The 18,898-nt window shown below is 35.9% G+C and overlaps 1 protein-coding gene across 2 annotated transcripts in view; it reads right to left on the bottom strand.

Moving 5' to 3' along the window:
- The window catches only part of Adam28 (ADAM metallopeptidase domain 28), a 53,074-nt gene extending 36,855 nt beyond the window's left edge, over positions 1-16,219 (bottom strand). For both annotated transcript variants that reach the window (XR_010042656.1, XM_063234883.1), the window contains exons 1-6: positions 15,798-16,219; positions 9,469-9,572; positions 6,699-6,775; positions 4,176-4,254; positions 2,379-2,455; positions 623-815 (exon numbers count right to left, since the gene is read on the bottom strand). Coding sequence is in view for 1 of the 2 variants with exons in the window: in XM_063234883.1 (XP_063090953.1) it covers positions 623-815; positions 2,379-2,455; positions 4,176-4,254; positions 6,699-6,775; positions 9,469-9,572; positions 15,798-15,951 (684 nt within the window). In the remaining variant the exon portion in view is untranslated. The remainder of the gene's footprint in view (positions 1-622; positions 816-2,378; positions 2,456-4,175; positions 4,255-6,698; positions 6,776-9,468; positions 9,573-15,797) is intronic.
- Between the last annotated feature and the right edge of the window lie 2,679 nt (positions 16,220-18,898).

Below are 18,898 nucleotides of genomic sequence, written 5' to 3'. Positions count from 1 at the left end.
ACACACCTGAGCCTTTATTCTAAACAATTCTTACCAGTGCTTAGAGATTCTGAGAATATTTAAGAGATGATCGGATTTGAAGTAGATCCTCAAGGAAATAGAACTAATAATGGCAAAGGTGTTTTATCATGCACTTAACATTTAAAACAAAAAGCTGCATTCCATTTTCTTCTGTGGCTGGAAGCAGAACTGTTTATAAGAAAGAACATTCCAAGTTCCTGTACACAGGTCTCATGTCTCTTGTGCTCACTGGTAGACGGCTACTACTCATGGAAGTCACTGAAGGAGATTTGTTGAGTACATTCAGAAATTTGGTGGCTATGTGTCATCTCAAAATATTAACAATCATTCACTTTTGTGGGTTGTTGTAGGCTGCAGAATATCTTGCCTGGTCCTAGAGGATAAGTGTGACATTTTAGCTGCTTTTTAACCTTTTTATTTAGTTTTTCCATAAATACTTGTTAAATGAATCATTGATATACTGCGATATTTAATGATTAGTGTCTTTATAATCTACTAATTTCAACAGTCACTTAACACCATAAGTCTCTTGCACTGGTGGGCCTGGAACCTAGGAGGAGATAAAAGACAGAATCACAGGTAAAGATAAAGCTGTACATACAACCAGTCTGGTGGCAGGTGAGACCACATTCTGGTGTGATCTGGGTACCCACAGCACATCATCCATCCCACATCTGCTGTCATCCTGGTCATCACTGGGCTCATCCTTGAAGAGGGCATGCTCCTGTCCATCCCGAGGTGTGGCGCTCAAAGGCTCAATGAAATACCTCTGGTCACCTTGACTAAAGTAGCCCCTGAAGTACAATGAGAATTCAGTTTCTGGAGGAAACAGTCTTGCATTTGAGTGGTACAGATTTATAAGTTCCAGAAAGGAGTGCACAAAATTTCTATCTCATAGTAATAGATGGCATACAGTTGACAATACCTTTAAACACTATTACCTACACTTCTTTTCTCTATAAAGAAACAGGACCTGCTAAGGAGAAAGGACTGTTGAAATACTATCTAGCCAGTCACACCACTGCTATACCTGAAAGAGACATTTCCTGTCTCAGACCAGCATTCTTCCGATTTTTACCCTTTCTAATCTAAATGTTCACTGAAAATTGAGCGTATTTCAGAATCTTAAATGATCATGTTAAAATCCGAAGTCTATTACTTATTATCCATGAAAGAAAAATTATTTAAATTAGTTTAGTCTCAGTTTGTCTACCTATGATACTGATACGCAGGTACCCGCTAATACAATGATAAAGAATGAAAGAATGAAAGAGATAACATAGAAAGCAAATGATCAAACAAATATATTAATTCCTTTTCTACTCCTTATGCTGAAATCTTAGGCTAAGACTCATTGAACTGATTTTCAGTGATCACCTAATATTCAACAGCTAAGACCAAGGACAGAGAGCAGAGTCATAATCTCTTCCCTCATAGAGAGTCAACTCAAATGAGGAAAAGTGGATGTGTATTAAATAACCAGGGAATATAATCACGTAGCAAATATCATATATATTTGAGACAAATAATTAGTTCAAAGAAAAAAGGGACACCAGATTTAACACAGAGAATTGGAAGATAGCAAGAGTAGATGTAGGGAGTCAAACTGCAAGTTTGTTTGTTTGTTAGTCTGTTTGCAGTACCTTGAATAAAGGGTCATGGTAGTTGAAGTTAGGGCAGCAGAGGAAGAACGTAGAGGGCTCTGTCAGGAAATATTTTGAAGTTGATAAAGGATTGACCATGGGAGGCTACAAGAAATTCTCAAGGGAGTAAGTTCCTAAACTGGGCAGGTGATTATTTGATTGTACCATTACTTAAAATCCACAGCATAGGAAAAATTTCCGCGAGAACCACTAGTTTGGTTTAGAGCACATTTACATGAAGATTCATCATGATTTTCAACTGGAAATATGGAAAGGAAAATCACATAATTGAGTCCGATCATTACAAGAGATTTTTATTGTAGACAGAAGCACAGAAAATCAGTAACAGACAGAAATGCAAGCTACAGGCATGACTAAGACAAACTAGGAAGAATTCAGATTGGGAAGAAGATTGAAAAGAACTTCCATTCCCTAAGATTCTGACTCTAACGCCAAGTTTCCAAAGCCTAGATTTTTAAAATAAGCAAACAAAAAAAAAAAAAAAAAAAAAAAAAAAAAAAAAAAAACGCCTAAAGCAATGCAGGTGTGCAAGCCACACATCAGTAAAAGAGAAATGTCCTTCAAATTTCAAAAATTTCTACCCCTTAGAATTCATGCTCAACTATTGTATAAATAATTATATTTACGAGTCTTCAGATTCATTAAACTCACACCATTATCACGGGTACACACAAAACCTTAACAAAGTCTTACCGTAGGCCGCTACATGTGCTGATGCTAGCATCAGAAATCTTTTCATTAATGATGTGTCCTTGATAGTAACAATCATCCTAGAAAAACAGAGCAAGGGGTTTTTTGGAGCACAGTATTCATGGTTTTCAGATTCATTCATAAATTTGAATTTTAAATCTTGACACAGGACTCATAACCCTTTCAAACTATTTTCTGCTAGACAAGAATTAAATATTAGTTTTTTAAGTATTAAAGTATTTGATGTCAGTTAATGATTCAAAGTACTGATAAAGTATTAATTGCAGATTGCTGCTGCTGATATGGGAAAAATTGTTTAGAAGAAATACCTTGTGAAATACTGTTTAGAAGAAATACTTTGTGGGACTGTAAGTTTAAAACCTGAGTCCCCCAAACACCAGGCTTTCATTATATTTTTTTCTACTTTTTTTTTAAAGACAGGATTTCCCCATGGAGGTCAGGCTGGCCTTGGACTCACTTTGTAGCTCAAACTGGCCTCTAACTCACAGTGATCCTCCTGCCTCAGCCTCCTGAGTGCTGGGATTACAGATTTGCACACCATGCCAAATCAAACTTTTATTCTTCAGCTTCAGTGACTAACAGTTCATTGATTATTTTCAAAGGCCTGGATTTTTCCCAAAATGACAAGCTATTCTATTTCATTTTTATTTCATAATTTAGCCAAAGAGGTCCACTTGTAATGAGCCTGTACAATTCCTTCCTTTTATTTGATAACATTTTTATGTGGCTGCTCCATGAAGACTTCTTTAATTTAGGACAGATAAAGTGTTGGCCCATGTAAAGTCTTTTTTTAGGTTTATTGGTACGATTTAGGTATACATAATGATCATATTCATCATAGGGCGTTTGTTCCTGTGTATGATATATCTTAATTCCTCTTCTTTTTCCTAACCCTTGCCCTCTCTTCAACCCCTCTTACCCTCCTTATTTACAAATCTTTGTTTCCATTTCATCTTTCTTTTTCAGTATTTTTCCCCTTCCTTTTTTCTTTTCTCCCACCTTAGTTCTTCTCTCCTTTAGAACAGTTTATCCCTGTTTCACAATATCTATTGTACATTTTAGTCATTATTTACTCCTTCAGGTTCTGGAAATTTAGCCAGACAATTATACAATAAAAAGAAACAAAAGGAAAGGAAAGGAAGAAGTTAAATTATCATTATTTATAGATGACATAATACTCTTCTACGTAGAAGACCCCAAAAAACCCCACCAAAAGACTCACAGATTGAGTAACCAGATTCAATAATGTAAGTGGATACAAAATAAACACTCAGAAATCAGTAGCGTTCCCATACCATGCAAACTTTTGTATCATTGTCTAGCAAAAATATTTTAAGGAATCTTCAAGAAGAAAGCCTTACAGCTCACTGTCATATGCTCATTTTGGAAAGGGACACTGACTGCCATCTTTCAAGGGACACACAAAACCCTACAATTGCCACTGAGCAGACAGACTTGAGTTTGATGGAGGTGAACTAGGAGAGAATTTAAAGGTATTTAATTCTCCATGATACAGAAAGTTACGCTGCCAAAAACATTAAGGGCAAAGCACTCTCTTTCTGCCCTCCTACCTTGAAATATGGTAAAGGTTAGTAGGGTTGACAAGGAATGCCTTTTGTTTTTAAATCGTGAGAGTTAGAAGGTCAGGTAAGTTATTATTACTGGTGAAAAACTCTCAAGGCTATGGACATTGTTTCCCTTTGATTTGCCTGGTGAGGACACGGTGCTAACACTCCTGGTTTATCCTCCCATTAATAAGGAACCTGAAGACTCTTGTACCATGATTTGTGGGCTTGTGGTGACCTCCTTTCCAGAGGACCTATAGTGTGTTTCTGTGTAGTTTGAAGAAAGAAGATTCCTGGGGAAAGAAAAAAAAAATACTGAGTTACTCTCACTCCTAGTGAAGTCTATTGACCAAAATGAATTTTTCATGGCACAAGGAAAAATTGTAATTCTCTAACTCCTCCTTTGGACCCCTCTAGACAAGTGCAAGCATGAAAAAGCTGCTTAATTTGGAAGGACCAGAATGGAAGGGACATTCCTGAGCAGGGTGAAACAGAGCCTGCTTTCCTGTGAGACTTTGCAGGTTTCTCTGGGGAAAGACTTTAGGAAGATGCAGAACTGAGAGGGTCAAAGTTGATAAAAGCTAAGAATGTCAATGAAGAATGTTTCTACTCACACTGGGATGACTACACTTTTCCCCAAGTCAGCAACTTCAGAGCAGAGCTTATTGGGAATGGACTCCAATTGGATAGTTAGGGCCCTTCTGGCATTTTCACTAAGCTTTTTCAAAACTTATTGACCAAAAACAGGAGCCTGGATGTATGTATACAGACAACCGACCACCTCCCTGGTTTCCACACCTTAGCTTTCAACCAATCTCAGCTGGCAAATATTTGGGAAAAAAATGTTGCAACTGAAGTAATTACATACAGAATTTTTGGTATCATTATTCCCTAAATAATACAATATAACAAGTATTTGCACACCATTTACTTTTTTTGTTGTCTTTTTCTTTTTATTTGGTACCGGGGATCGAACTCAGGACTGCCTGCTTGCAAGGCAGGCACTTTTGCCGCTGAGCTAAACCCTCAGCCCCCTACACCATTTACTTTTGATTAAGCATACTAAGTAATCAAAAGATGATTTAAAGTATACAAAAGGATGTATGTAGGTTCTATGCAAAATTATGCAATTTTATTTAAGGGAGTTGAGCATCTGAGGATTTAGTAGCCTTTTGGTGCTTAGAACCAATCCTGTGAGGATATGGAGAGATGACTATGTGCAGTTGTGCATCTGTCTGTATGTCTGTTTGCATGTGTAGATGAGATTAAATACTCAACAAGTTAAAATAGAAGATATTTGAGCTGTACGATGTGATGGTTTGATAAACAAATTCATTATGAAATCATGAGCACAATCAAGCTCTCATTCATTTGTATGTTCTGAGAATACTTAAGACTCTATTAACAAATTTCAGGTATAAAATACATTATTACTAACCACAAATACCACACTGCACAGTAGATACCCAGAACCAACGTATGTACAACTGGAAGTTCGTAGCCTTTCATCCACACCTTCTCACTTCCCTGCTCTGTCCCCAGCCCCTCCCAGGCCTTTGTGTCTGTAAGCAGACTTCTGATCCCACACGTAAATGACATCAGGCAATGTGTGTATCTTCCTGGTTTGCTTCATTCTGTGTAATGGCATCTAGATCCATCCATGTTACTGCAAATGGTGGGATTTCTTTTTGTGAAACTAAATAGTATATCACCACATGTATTCCACATATACTGCAATTTCTTTATCCATTCACTTATCAATAAATACTTTAGTTAATTTCATATTGTGTGAGCAATTATTATATTTTTTAAAAAAGAGGCCAGGTTAGAGGATCTCTAGAGCAGGCGCTGGGTTAGAAATGTAATGTGCACAATTCAACTTAATCCTATGAAATAATTATTACTTTGCTTATTTTCATATGAGAATAAAGACTTCAAAGAATCACATTCATGTTGGCTTGAATTTAAGATCTGTGCTATTTCCTTTATGCCACACTGGTTTCAAATTTCAGTCTCTTTTGTTGATTTTTGAAAGATAATAAACTATTTTTGGGGGGAAAATCTTGCTACCTTATAAAGAATGATGCTGGGATTAAAAGCAGAGGTTTGGGAAAAACTAGTTTAGAAATAATCAAGAAATAAGAGGATCGAGATCTGGGTGAGATCTATACCATTAGGGAATTAGGGCTTTTCTGGCATGAAAGATTTTCTGAATTCTGTTCAATCTCATGAAGAGAATGAACAACAATAGGATAATGTAGTCAATGAGGAAAATAGGTAAGTGGATTCCTGGATAGAAAAACCATTGGTGCTGGAATAAGGAGAGGTTGTTTATTTGGATCTAGAGTTTATTTCACTTATATGTGTCTTGATCATTTCTCCAAATGGTTTTAGAATATAATCTTTCAGTGTTAGAATAATAAATTGCAATAATGTAGAGGAAATTTTAAAAGTTATGGAAAAGTACATTAGTATCTCTCCATTTTGTCTCTTGTAAAATAAAATGGACGTCTCTTCCACATTGTGTTCATTCTGTTTTAAATCTAAAATATCAAAATATTAATGAATTGTTGTTTTACTCAATGAACTTCTACTACTTTGGTAGAAAAAATATTCACTTGGGTCAGCTGAGAGTGAAAGCTGATTAGTGAGGGTCAAAAGTAGTAAAACTCAATTAACACACTATACACTTTAATTTCTTCCAGAAGAGGATAATATCAAAGCTAAAAATACTTACTTGTTTTTCTTCAAGTAAAGTACTGCAATCTTTCCATTCACTGTCATTTTATACTTTAATTCAGTTTTAAATTTTTCCTGTAAAAAATGCACAAACATTTACTGTGAATTAAAAAGATACATAAATACATATTTGTCTACTTCTATTTGTTTAATCACATCATCTGGCAATATTTGCATTTCTTTACTTAGCAGACTATGAAACACCAAATATCTACATGTTCCCCTTTGAATAGATCAGCCACTTTTGAAAACTAAAAAGGTAAATTATCTGAGAATTTTATAGCCATTCCTCACAAGGTACAATTGATAGTCTATGTAAAGATTTATCTGAGTCAACAAGTGTTAACGGAACAAATGTTTATATCTCAAGACAGAGGTTGGAGACAAGGGGAAAAGAGATGGAAGGGTATGTCAAAGAATGACAAGACAGCTTTTTAAAATTGATCCAGACAGTTTCAAAGTAGAAGAGAAAGCTACATGCACTCTTATAGGCACACGCACGTGCACCTACACCACTACAGATTCAAAACCAGTATTTTAAAAAACCAAGTAATAAACTGTGGAATTATGCCCATGACTACAGCATGATGTGAGGAAAGTTCCATTAAGACATAAAGAATATGCCACACTAATCTTATAAAAACACATAGACAGACTTCTCTTCAAATATAAATATTTTAAGTAGCGAGAAATCCATAACATGAGACATAGAGGTAGGAATAAGTATACTGTTAAGAAAAGAATAACTAGGTTTAGTAGCAGGTTTATTGAGAAAGATAAGTGAAAAAATAGGCATATTATCTGTGAACTGAAGCTATTAAAGACTTGGAAATTAGTCATAAAAAATTATAATATGGGATTTATATGGCAAGATGAACATAATATCCAATTTGGAGATAATATTTGCATCCTGCCTTACTTTCCATGCAGTAAACTCAAAGTTTACATATGATATAAGCAATGTCATTACTAATTCAAATTGAAGAAAGAGCATGGAAAGTGTCTGTGTCTCTAGGGTTTTGCAAGGAAAACTGACCAAGCTAAGATATGAACACAAACTAGTCCTCTGCATTAAGATCCCGCACGCTTTCACCCAGATCAGAAAAACACTTAAGGCTCATGCAGCAATTTAAAGTAGTCATGAATGAGACAAGTAATATGTCTGCAGGAAATGTTAATCATGTCACATTCATCTATACGATCATCTGGAAAATTGTTACTGATCATCTAGAATGTGCCAGTAACTGGGCCATCATGCTGTATCAAGATAATTTTTTTTCAAAACAAAAATCTTAAACTTCTTTTCACAATTGTGGGGAAATCACTTAAAACCCATAATAAAAAATACTTCAATTATATCCCAATGTTCCTCAAATAATTCAGAAAAATGTAGCTGACACTTTTAAGAGACAATGAATCACTTAAAGAAAGTTACATTGAAGAAGAATCTAGTGTATACAAATTCCATTAAACTCAGTGGAAATATTTTGTTGATAGTTATTTTGAGAAACACAGTCCACTTTGGGTTCTGCTGTTATAAATGTGTTTTGCAAGAAATTCTATGTGGAATCTTGTCTATAGTGCATTTTAGTATATTTCTGTCAATTTATAAGTTATGTCTCAATTATGTATATCTTCATGGATCCCAACAAAAGGCTTCAGAGTGTAAGTAATTACAATATTCCTATTGAAGGGAACATTTTTAAAGCTTTCCCCTTGCAACTAGTAAATTTGCTCAGGGAATGTTGGTTGAAATGTGTTATTTCATTAAGTTGTGAGTACTATGTAAATTACTTTAAAGTTGCTAGTTTAGAAAAATTAAATTTCAGATTAATATTTTAACAAACATTCACTGGCAACATTTTATTTTCTACTGTGTTTGAATGGCCATAGTTATATGTGTATAGAGAGAGAGAGAGAGAGAGATGCTTGACAAAAAAAATAAATTGTATATAATTATATAATTTTTGAAAGTGTTCACAATAAATAATCACATTGTATTAAAGTTCATATACTTGGATAACTGAGTCATACTTTTTTCACTTTTCAGAAACTTAGTTGTAAAATAAATTATAAGGGTGGAACTTTAGATTATAAGAAAGATTTAAAGGTCAAATATGAAATAAACATTATCAGTACCATTATTTAATTCTGAGACATAGCAGCTGAAAACTTCAAAATTTATTTGACACATCAGACTTGTATAGTGTGTGTGTGTGTGTGTGTGTATATATATATATGTATGTACATATGATATATATTTTTTAGTTACTTTTTCATTGATGAGACAATATATCTGACACCACAAGTTAAAGAGGAGGGGTTTATTTTAGCTCACAATTTGTAGACGTTCCAGCCCATAGTTGGCTGGCTCCAAGACTGGGTCGCATGGCGCAGGAGAAACAGTCCCCAGCATGGCAGGCAGGAAACAGAGAGGTTTCCTTCTTTCTTTGTTCGTTCCAATAGGCTGCCAGCCTATTGGCTGATGTCAGCCACCTTCAGGGTTGGGTCTTCCCTCTTTAACAAATCTGCCACTTATATTCAGAATTACGCTAAACCAATTGGTAAAGTAACCCAGTATCACACACCCATGATCCAGGATTACATGCACATGATTTATTCCCTCCCGAAAGTCCCGCCTATGAGTGCATGAGGCTTTGGGAGACACAGCTATATACAAGCCATAACAACATGCACATGAGATATGTATTATACACACACACATATTTATTCTAACTCAGAATTCTTTGATAAATCAGAAGTTATACCTGTTTTTCTGGTTCTTTGACTTCTCTTTTATGCAGTGGATGAAGTCTTATGGGATAAACAACTTCATACTTCTTTGCTTGAGGGAGCTCTTTCACAGCGCTTACTGAAGGGGGAGAGGAGAGAAGAAAAGTGAACACTTAGCTGCAGAATGAAAATAAGCTGGTCTTAGTAACGACAATCCTTATTCTACTCGAAATGAAGGATGCCGCACACGGAGGTTTCATGCAGTGCACATCAGCGATCAGAGTGCTCACATCAGGAAACGTAGACAATATCAGAAATCCACTCTTTCTATCAAATCTCTAATCTAAAATACTTCACCACTGAAAGATGGCCAGGGTTTCTTGGTTTAATGACATTTCTCTTGGATTTTTCCCATTTTTCTTTGCTGCCTTAGATCCCCACAGAGGATCAGCAATAGAGGCCAAAAGGACTGCTGAAGGTAAACCAATCCTTTAAGAAGACAATGAGCCTCAGAATAATTGAAAGAAAGCACTCTAAAAACCATATGATGTTACAAAAATACTATTCTGGTTCTAACATATTTTTCTTTAATTTTCCAATAGCAATATTTAAGCACTAAGTCACGTGAGAACAAGCCCTAATAGTAGATTTGTAGAATGTGCTGGCATTAACAAAATTAATAACCTTCAATTTTAATTCAAAAAATCTGAAAAAAGTCAAGTAGAATGGGCGTCTTAATGAATCTCTTTATCTTCACAGCTGTTGCCTAAACTTTCGAACCTGATACTATCCAGCAAAACAGAATAGGGGAACATCAGTCAAAAACAAGATGGTGAGAGTAATACAGGGCTTTAAATCGAGATAATGGAAAGTCAAAGTGGGTTACTATAATATATCCTGCTATTTTTGTTTATTTTTCCCTTAATTAAAAGGATAAAAATAAAAAAGTAAATAATGGAGTGGAGATTGAGATAAAAGAGGGCATAACAGCAAAACAGCGCAGATCAAAACATAACCATTTAAGCAGAATAGTGTTTCACCACCAGAAAATCCTGACATCGTTGACTTTTATCTACTTTTGAAGACCTACAATGTCTCCAATGTTTTGGTTTTGTCAGTTTTGTTCTTTACTGTTTTGTTCAATTTTATTATAACTAATGATATAGACAATTCTATTAGAGATAGTGGGAGGCATTATGGTAACCATTGTTGATCACCTTGTATTATGTTTTTACATTATTATGTCCACCCTTTTGATTTGACCGACTCTGTTCTGTTATGTCACATTTGGTTTTACTCTCTTCCAAAAAAGTAATAAGAACCGTGGGAGCAATGAAACCCAAAATGTGTAATAGACATTGTACAAAAGAGAGGAAAAGAAAGTGCTCTAAACTATATAACTGCATGCATATTTAAGTGTATAAGATAGAAAATGATATCACTGAGTTTTATTGGATCATTGAACAGAACTGTTTGCAGTATCATTGTTGGAATGTCCACTTTACAAGCTTTAATTTTGTGACTTGAACAATTATTTCTAAGATGACAATATGTAATCCATTAACTAGTGATTTCCTACTGTTTATTTTTTTTCTGTAAATCTGTATAACTTGTACCCTTTCTCTGCTTCTTTTTTCCTCCTTAAATAAAATTTTTTAAAAATCTGAAAAAAAAAAGAAAAAGAAAATTAGAGAAGCAAAGACTTTGAAGAGCATTGCTGACCTGGAAGGACTTTTCTGAGCAAGCAGTTGTATTGAAAGAGAATTGGAAGGTCATCTGATACAACCTATTTATATCTTAAATACTTACTGGCACATTGTTTCTGTAAATCTTGTAAGGAGAGAGATTCACAGTTTTCCCAAAGTGAACACCAGATTTTCTGCTTTCTCACATTCATCTACATGATCTAGCTCCTGCTGTGTGGAAAGCAGCTGCTGAGGAAAGGTTATCAGTCACAGGTCCACTCGGGACAGGGACTGCAGTGGGATTTGGAAGGCAGAGAAAGACCCTACCCACAATTTATGAGGACAGGAACTGAAGCATAGTGACTGACCTCTTTAATACCAGCTACTTGGGAGACGAGCAGGTGGTTCTCAAACTTGAGGCAAGCCTGAGAAATTTAGAGAGACTGTCTCCATTTAAAATTTTTTGAAAAGGTTGGGGGGGGGTGTAAGTCAATGGCAAGAATCCCTGGAGTCTAACTCCTCAAATAATATAAATTTATGTTACAGTGACTGATTTTCAAACAAACAGAACTGAGGTGTCCACTGAGTTAATTATTATCAGTCCACCAGTCACCTGGGAGGACTGGATTCTTACTGCCTTAGTTTATCCCAATGATATTCCAGGTAACAAAACACTCATGTCTTCAAATTTTCTTACAAAACTCAAACATATCACATAATGTCAAATTTTGACATTTTACATCTGCTTTAATGGATTTGATCACACAAGAGCCATTTACACGCCTCTTGGAAAACTGGAAAAGGTGAGTCAATTGTCTATGAACTCTTCAGGTCTAAAACTGGGTGCTGACGAAAGAGCTTTTGTTTTAGTGGCCTGAGATTTACTGTTTTGAAATGTTTCAAAAACACTTAAAAGCATGGACTGGCACAAGAATATATTAATTTTAGGTTTTGAGTTTAAGCCTTTGAAAAAAGAGGGAAATGCCTAATGCTTGATCAAGTATTCTATAATTACATACAAACTCAACATTTCTGAAGGGGCCATGGCCATTTGAGTAATTAAATTATAATGAGTTAAAATAAAATACATCTTAGCATATCATCACATTCAAGAACAACATCATGAGCTTTTCTTTTTGTCGTGGAGATAATCTCTGATATATTTTATTTCTATTTAATTAATTTTGATACATATAATGCATTGTATTAGTTATAAAACATTTCCAGAAGAGAAATACAAAAATCTAGAGAAACACTAAATAATGAATTTCTTTCTGTCCAGTTAAATTTTCATAATTACTTCAGAAAAATAAGGTGCCAAGAGGTTAAAAAAAGGACTCTTGCCAGAAATTAACTGGGGGTATCAACACAATTTACTGCTGCCTCCTCTGCTTTGAGGATACAAAACAAGACCACCGTAAGGTACCAACACGCTGCTGGTGTGTTGGGGTGTCTGATCAATGCAATCAGTCCCACTAATACTGAGGTGAAGAAGCTGTATGTCACTGACACATCCTCAGGAGCTCTTTTAAAAAATGTTGTATTAATGGCTTTCATCCATAATGTATATGATTCCAATAAAAGTATTAGTCCAAGCTTCCTTTGGGTCATAAATGCTAATTGTCTACCTGACCCTTGTATAAAAATAGGAAGTGATAATACGAACTCTACTCAGGAGTAGTGAGACGGGCTAAAGGTAAATGTACTCTGCACCCATTCTCTCTGCTGTGTACCCTGATCTCCACACTTCTACGTGGTCTGTGAACTCCCATGTTCATGAAATCCAAACTTATCAACCGACTCTTAAACATGGACTCAGCAAATGTACATTAGTTATAAAAGGTATTTCCAGCTCATTCTTTCACAGTGAGTGCTTCCAAATGAAAATCAAAACAAAGAAAGCAAACCATAAAGGAAAAAGGTATTTCTTTCAGAAACTTTTAGCAACTTCTCACTCTTTTTAGTGTGAAACAAATGAATTTCCAATTCATTCTACATTCTTGTATTACAGTAAGTACTCTAAAGAAAGCAGATAGAATTTCTCCTGGAGGATCTTATTTTTTTGAAATAAAGGGCCTCTGAAATAATGAGATCTGAAATATAACAATTTACACAGCAGATATCTACCTGTCAGGATGTAACAAATCTGAATGTCCAATGGTTGGAGTGGATGGAGTTAGACTTGCCTCCTTCCAATGAATAATGTCAAGTTAATTATTTTGAAGCTAATGGAACAAACACAGATAACTGACACCCAGGAATTACACAAATCCAATGTGTAACACTATATGTTCCTACTCATTTATTGTAATACGTACTTTCTCTTTCCCACAGAACTCATGTTAGATTAGTTTTGTCCAGCAAAACTGCATCAAGAAAAAGGAAATTATCATTGTGGCTTCAGTTGAATAACTGATTTGTTGTTGTGCTAGAATACTGTTTACTACTTTTAGAAAAGCCAAAGCTCGTTAACAAAACTGAAATATAACAGACCTTAACCCAGAGTGCTACTTTATTTGCTAACATGTTGGGTGCTACCCTGGAGAGTCAAACATTTGTACATGATACTGATATTTTAGTTTTTGTTCAGAGCTGTTCAATGTCTTTAAAGAAATGTTTCTCCAAACAGAGATATGGCATCAAGCCCTGAAGTAAGATTTATGTAATGACACTGATTTAAGTCCTGAAATTCTGTGTATCCCTTCAATCTATCTCATGATTAAGCCTATTATTTTGGCTTATTGAGGTTAGACTGAATATACTTTTTTGGGTTGTCCCGTCCTCTTAACTGGCAAGAAAGAATGGCTAGTTGGAAATAAAGTAATTTCAGAAAGTACTGTCTGTGCTGTATTTGCTGAAATACAGTAGATTTCTCATCTTTGTGAATGTACTCATTTACCTCCTGTGCCACAAACACCTGTCACATACTTTAAACATTAGCGGGTCGGTTTGGGAAGCTGGTTAGAAGCATCTGGCCTTATACACAGCATTTATTTCAAGCATAGAGAAACTGAGCAAAAATGATGGGCAGAGAAGCATGCACGATGGTAGTGATGACGAAGACAGGGAAAAAGAGGGGGAGGCAAGACGTGAAAATCGCTTTGCTTCTTATGTTCTGCTGGAAAATAAATCCATAGGAGTATGGGCAGGGGTATTTCAGTGATTAAGGAAAGACTTTTGCTCATCTAGGCTGGGAAATGAGAGACAAGGGATGGTTTCCTGTTTGGAATGGAAGGAGAGAGGGTGTTGTGTTGCTGTCTGTCCTTCCTCCCCATTCTCGCTTGAGCAGCTTCAGACTCTCTGTTCCACCAACACATACTTGGCTGTGGATGATGTACTTTTAAGCAAGATTTCTAAGAACATCACATTATTGCTACCGTGTTCTGAATGCATAACCAGGGTGGGGCAGAAACAATTGGGGTCCCCAGTTTCACTCAAAGGACCCAGTGCTGGCAAGAAGACACGTTTAGCAGATTCAGGGGCCTTGGTCCTCTTGTAACATGCTAGAGTCCCTGGCTGCATGCTGGGTGATTAGGACCCAAACAGTTCTTGTGGTTCAAATAAGAATGGAAACCCTAAGACTTGTGGGAGACAGCATCTCTGGAAAATATAGGGAAATAAGATTGCCATCAACTTTTACTTAAAAAGTAGAAATTTTAAAACACACAATTAAATGCCTCACATCAGTCTTCAATTTAAGAATAGTAAATAAAAATTTTACAAGTCTGATAAACAAATCAGAAGCCAGGGGTAGTAAAAATCATTTTTAGTGACCTTGTTCTGATGGGGTACACAGCAGAAAATCTTTCCTTCCCTAACCCCCGTATCTTTCGGGGCCCATTTGTTTTACTCCTGGGTCCCATTAAGCATTCTAAGACCCAGGAAAAGGTTTACCAGGGAAGGATCCCAGAATCTACAGTAATATGCCAAGTTAAGTTCTGGAAATGGAACTGGGTTATCAAGTCTCATTTATCCAAAAATCTAACTGAGAATTTTTCAAAAGTCATGAGACAAGCTAGATGTAACATATTCTTAAAAAGTAATATTCTGCTACCTTTATATTTTCAAATAATGGGTATAAACCAGTGAAGTAAAAGCAAATTATCAAATTAAATGCAACATTTTTGTCAGGTAAAATTACAACTCTTTACAAATATAAAATTTGTCAACTGCTTATTTACAACTAGTCATATTTGTTTTCATGAAATAAAGAGAATGAAAAATGTACTGCTAAATGGAATACAAAGAGCCAAACTAGCCCTGATAATAATAGCAGCTTTGCGCCAAAACCTTCTGCAGATGTCACCAGTCAGGTCTGTGTGTCTCTAAGGCACTAAAAATGACAAAAATGAGTTTTAATGAATTCCACTTTTTGACCCAAATATCATATTCATTGTTTAAATTATGCCATCTGAAATCTTCTCTTTTATTTCTCAGTATTCAGAGATCAAACACGTAAGTGTGATTCCAAGGCCTCTCATTTCTCTCCTTCCCATGGTTTTGGCATCACCACAGCCCCCAAATAACAGTTTAAAACCAGCCCGACTGGTTAGCAAAATTTCTTGACGGCTAGGAGAGAACTAGCCAGGATATTTTACACATGACAACCACTGCCAGCACATGCCAATCAAGCAGACCTCTCTGACACTTGGTGGAACCTGGAAAAGATTGATGCCTACCTGCAGCTGCACAGACCTGGAGCATGAGCATCAGCAGAATCCCTTGCCACATGCTGGGGGCCTCTAACAGCGCGGGCCTGGCCCTGCTCACACCTGGGCTGTGGCTCTGTCCCTGCCTCCGCTGAAGTGAGCAGAATGGAACTCCCTGCTTCATTGTCTCCACTTCAGGAAGTGTTTACTGAAGGTGTTGCACAACCGTGGAGCTGTGGTCCTGCCGCCACGGCGAGGCAGGCGGAAGTCCTGGCTGCCTCTTGGCTAGCTCTGAGATCCTTTCATCGTGCACTGTTTCCTCCTTTCATATAATCACTCGAGGTGACTGCTTTGATCATCCTGATATACATGCTTGTCATTTATCACGTATGTACTATATGTGGATTATATATATAATACGTAATACTTATATGTATACATATGTATGTACTCTGAACCTTATGTATAATAATGTACAATTGTATGTATTATATATTATGTATATAATATAGAATGTACATGTTAGACATATGTTGTATACATTTGATGCATATAGTTCATTGTGGTGTATATATAATAGATATATTTAAATATAGCTTATATAAAATTTTTAGTTTTTTATTTTATACAAGAGACACAATACAATAGTTACACATGTGAGTCTGATTTATTTCACTTATGATGATAGTCTCAAGTCACCTCCATTTACCTATAAAAGCCTCAAAATCATTCTTTTGATAGCTGAGTAATATTCCATTGTATAAAAATACCACATCTTTTTCATCCAATCTGTGGTTGCGGACAATATATAATTTATCAGTTAGTGATTTCTTACTTTTTTAAAAAAAATCTGTATTATTTCTATCCTTTTCTCTGCTTTGCTTTTTTTTGTTTAAACTTTCAAAAAACTAAAATTTTTTTTTTAAATTTTAGCTATGGCAACAAATAAGTTCTTGAGAATGCTGTTTTTCTGTCCTATATGTATGTTGTTTGATAGTTAAGTTCTAGTTCAGTCCAATGATTACATAAAGTCTCATTTCCAATGACTGTGTTATATTCTCACACAAAGGTGCTCCCCAGGATCTTAAGTTATCCTGCCGAAAGACTTCAAGACCCACAGCATGAAATTTCTGGGCCTGTGACCCATGGTAGTTACATTAAACCAGACAAGGGCAGAAACCTGACCATGTAGCAAACAAAACAACATATTCATTGAGCTGCTAGTTTAGTTCCAGGCACTCCCTTAAATCCATTATACTAGTTGTATTAATTCTAATGTGCTTTTTTACTACAAATACCATTTTACCTCTGTTTTATACAAAAAAAATGGAGCTTAAAACCATAAAAGGCTTCAAAAGATTAAGAGGCAGTTGTCTTCTTTGTAAGAAGATTAAGCTCCTTGCTTGAGTTACCGCTGTAGAAAGTGGCAGAGGTGGAATTTGAACCAGGCTGTTGTCGGAGTATTAGTCACATCTTTAATGTTTTCCAAGTGCTTAGCTGACTTAAACACACAGTCCTATGCCTACTGATAAGATTCCTATGGCACAGACATATTCCTGAGAGTAATTTATCACTATAGACCCCATTTCTAGTCCACTAAAATCATGCACCACTTTATGGCTTCTGAAACACCTTATTCCGGAAACAACAACAAAAATGTCTTTAAGTGATCATAAAAGCATCAAACAGCAAGCACCAGGAAATTTCATATCTAGATATTGAAGATTTCAACCACCAGAATTACGAATCTCACAGATTTCGTTTCTCTTCAAGCCAAGCTCTACAGATTCGTCTTTTCTGCAGAACAGAAAAGATATATTCAGTTTTGCATTATATCACTTTTTCTCCATTAATTCAGTACCACTCATTAGTACCTACTATGTGTCAGACACTGAAGTCACACTGGAAGAAATCAATCACTCTTTTTGAGATGCTTATCATCTGGAGATGGAAACTGGCAAGATCATTGCCGTGGAGCTGTGTGATGTGAATACTACCGTGTATCATCATAGTACCTTCTCTTTTGTTCTTTCACAGAGCTTGGAGAGACATCAGAGGCCACTGTGTCATAGGGCAGAGAAGTAGTCCTGGAGGCCACTACAGGATTAACTTCCTGTGCCCAATAAAAGGTTAACTCTGAGGAAATGTGAAGAGGGCATGTCCTGGCTCATTGGATAATGACTGGTAATGTTCTGGTATTTTTGAAGGAAGCAATATTTGAGGGAATAGGAAGAGATCCCGGCATAAAACAGCTGGTGCTGAATTTAGGTACTGTAAACAGTGAAGACCCGGAGGGTTCTAGAAGTTCAGGGACTTGTAAATTTGCCTGTTAGATGAGAAATGCATTGGAAGAATAAAGAGTGATAATGTCTTATGTGGCGATGCAAGAGGAACTCACACTGGTAAAAGTTTCTTATTTCTCTTCCAATTTATTGTAGCAGGGTGACACAACTGACCAGAGTAATTTAGCTATCATTTTCACAATTTTTGATAAATCTTCATAACCTAGTGTTTATAAAATCTCTTAATAGGAAAGGAGCTTTATCAGCATTCAAATGAACTATATTCTCTGCTTTCTGGGTTATTTCCTTGGAGCTGATGAAGCTTAGTGAATGCTTGATAATGAATGGATGTATTTTGATGATCAGCTTAATTTTCCCATTTCTCTTTTGATAATAGATGCAACATTGTCACTTATATCTTTTATTGTCTTTATCTGCCAAACTCTGCAAGAACACAGAAGGAATGGCAGGAAGAAGAGTACATGGGTGAGCAATAGACATTTTATCATACAGGAAGATAAAAACACAACGGATGATGAAAAGCATAAACTAGCTGCCTATAATAAGATAGATTTTTAACAATGTCCTAGATCCATGTTATACATATAGAAGAATAATATCTGCATATAACTGTATAATATATATGATATATTATTGGATATATATAGTGATATATATCCCGGAGATATATATATATATATCCCCAAAGACCTGTGTGACAGTGGCTTGACCCCAACTGGTGGTAGAGAATTTAAGAGCAAGGGCAGTGGGAGGTCCTTAAGTTTGGTTCCTCCCTTTTCCTGCATTCATTCTGGCCATGAGATCAGGGGTCTTGCTCCACTGTGGCTG

This window comes from Cavia porcellus, unplaced genomic scaffold, assembly GCF_034190915.1.
Source record: "Cavia porcellus strain 051 isolate PalLab524CR breed Dunkin Hartley unplaced genomic scaffold, mCavPor4.1 scaffold_24, whole genome shotgun sequence".
Lineage (NCBI taxonomy): Eukaryota > Metazoa > Chordata > Mammalia > Rodentia > Caviidae > Cavia > Cavia porcellus.
This window is presented reverse-complemented; position numbering and strand designations above follow the sequence as displayed.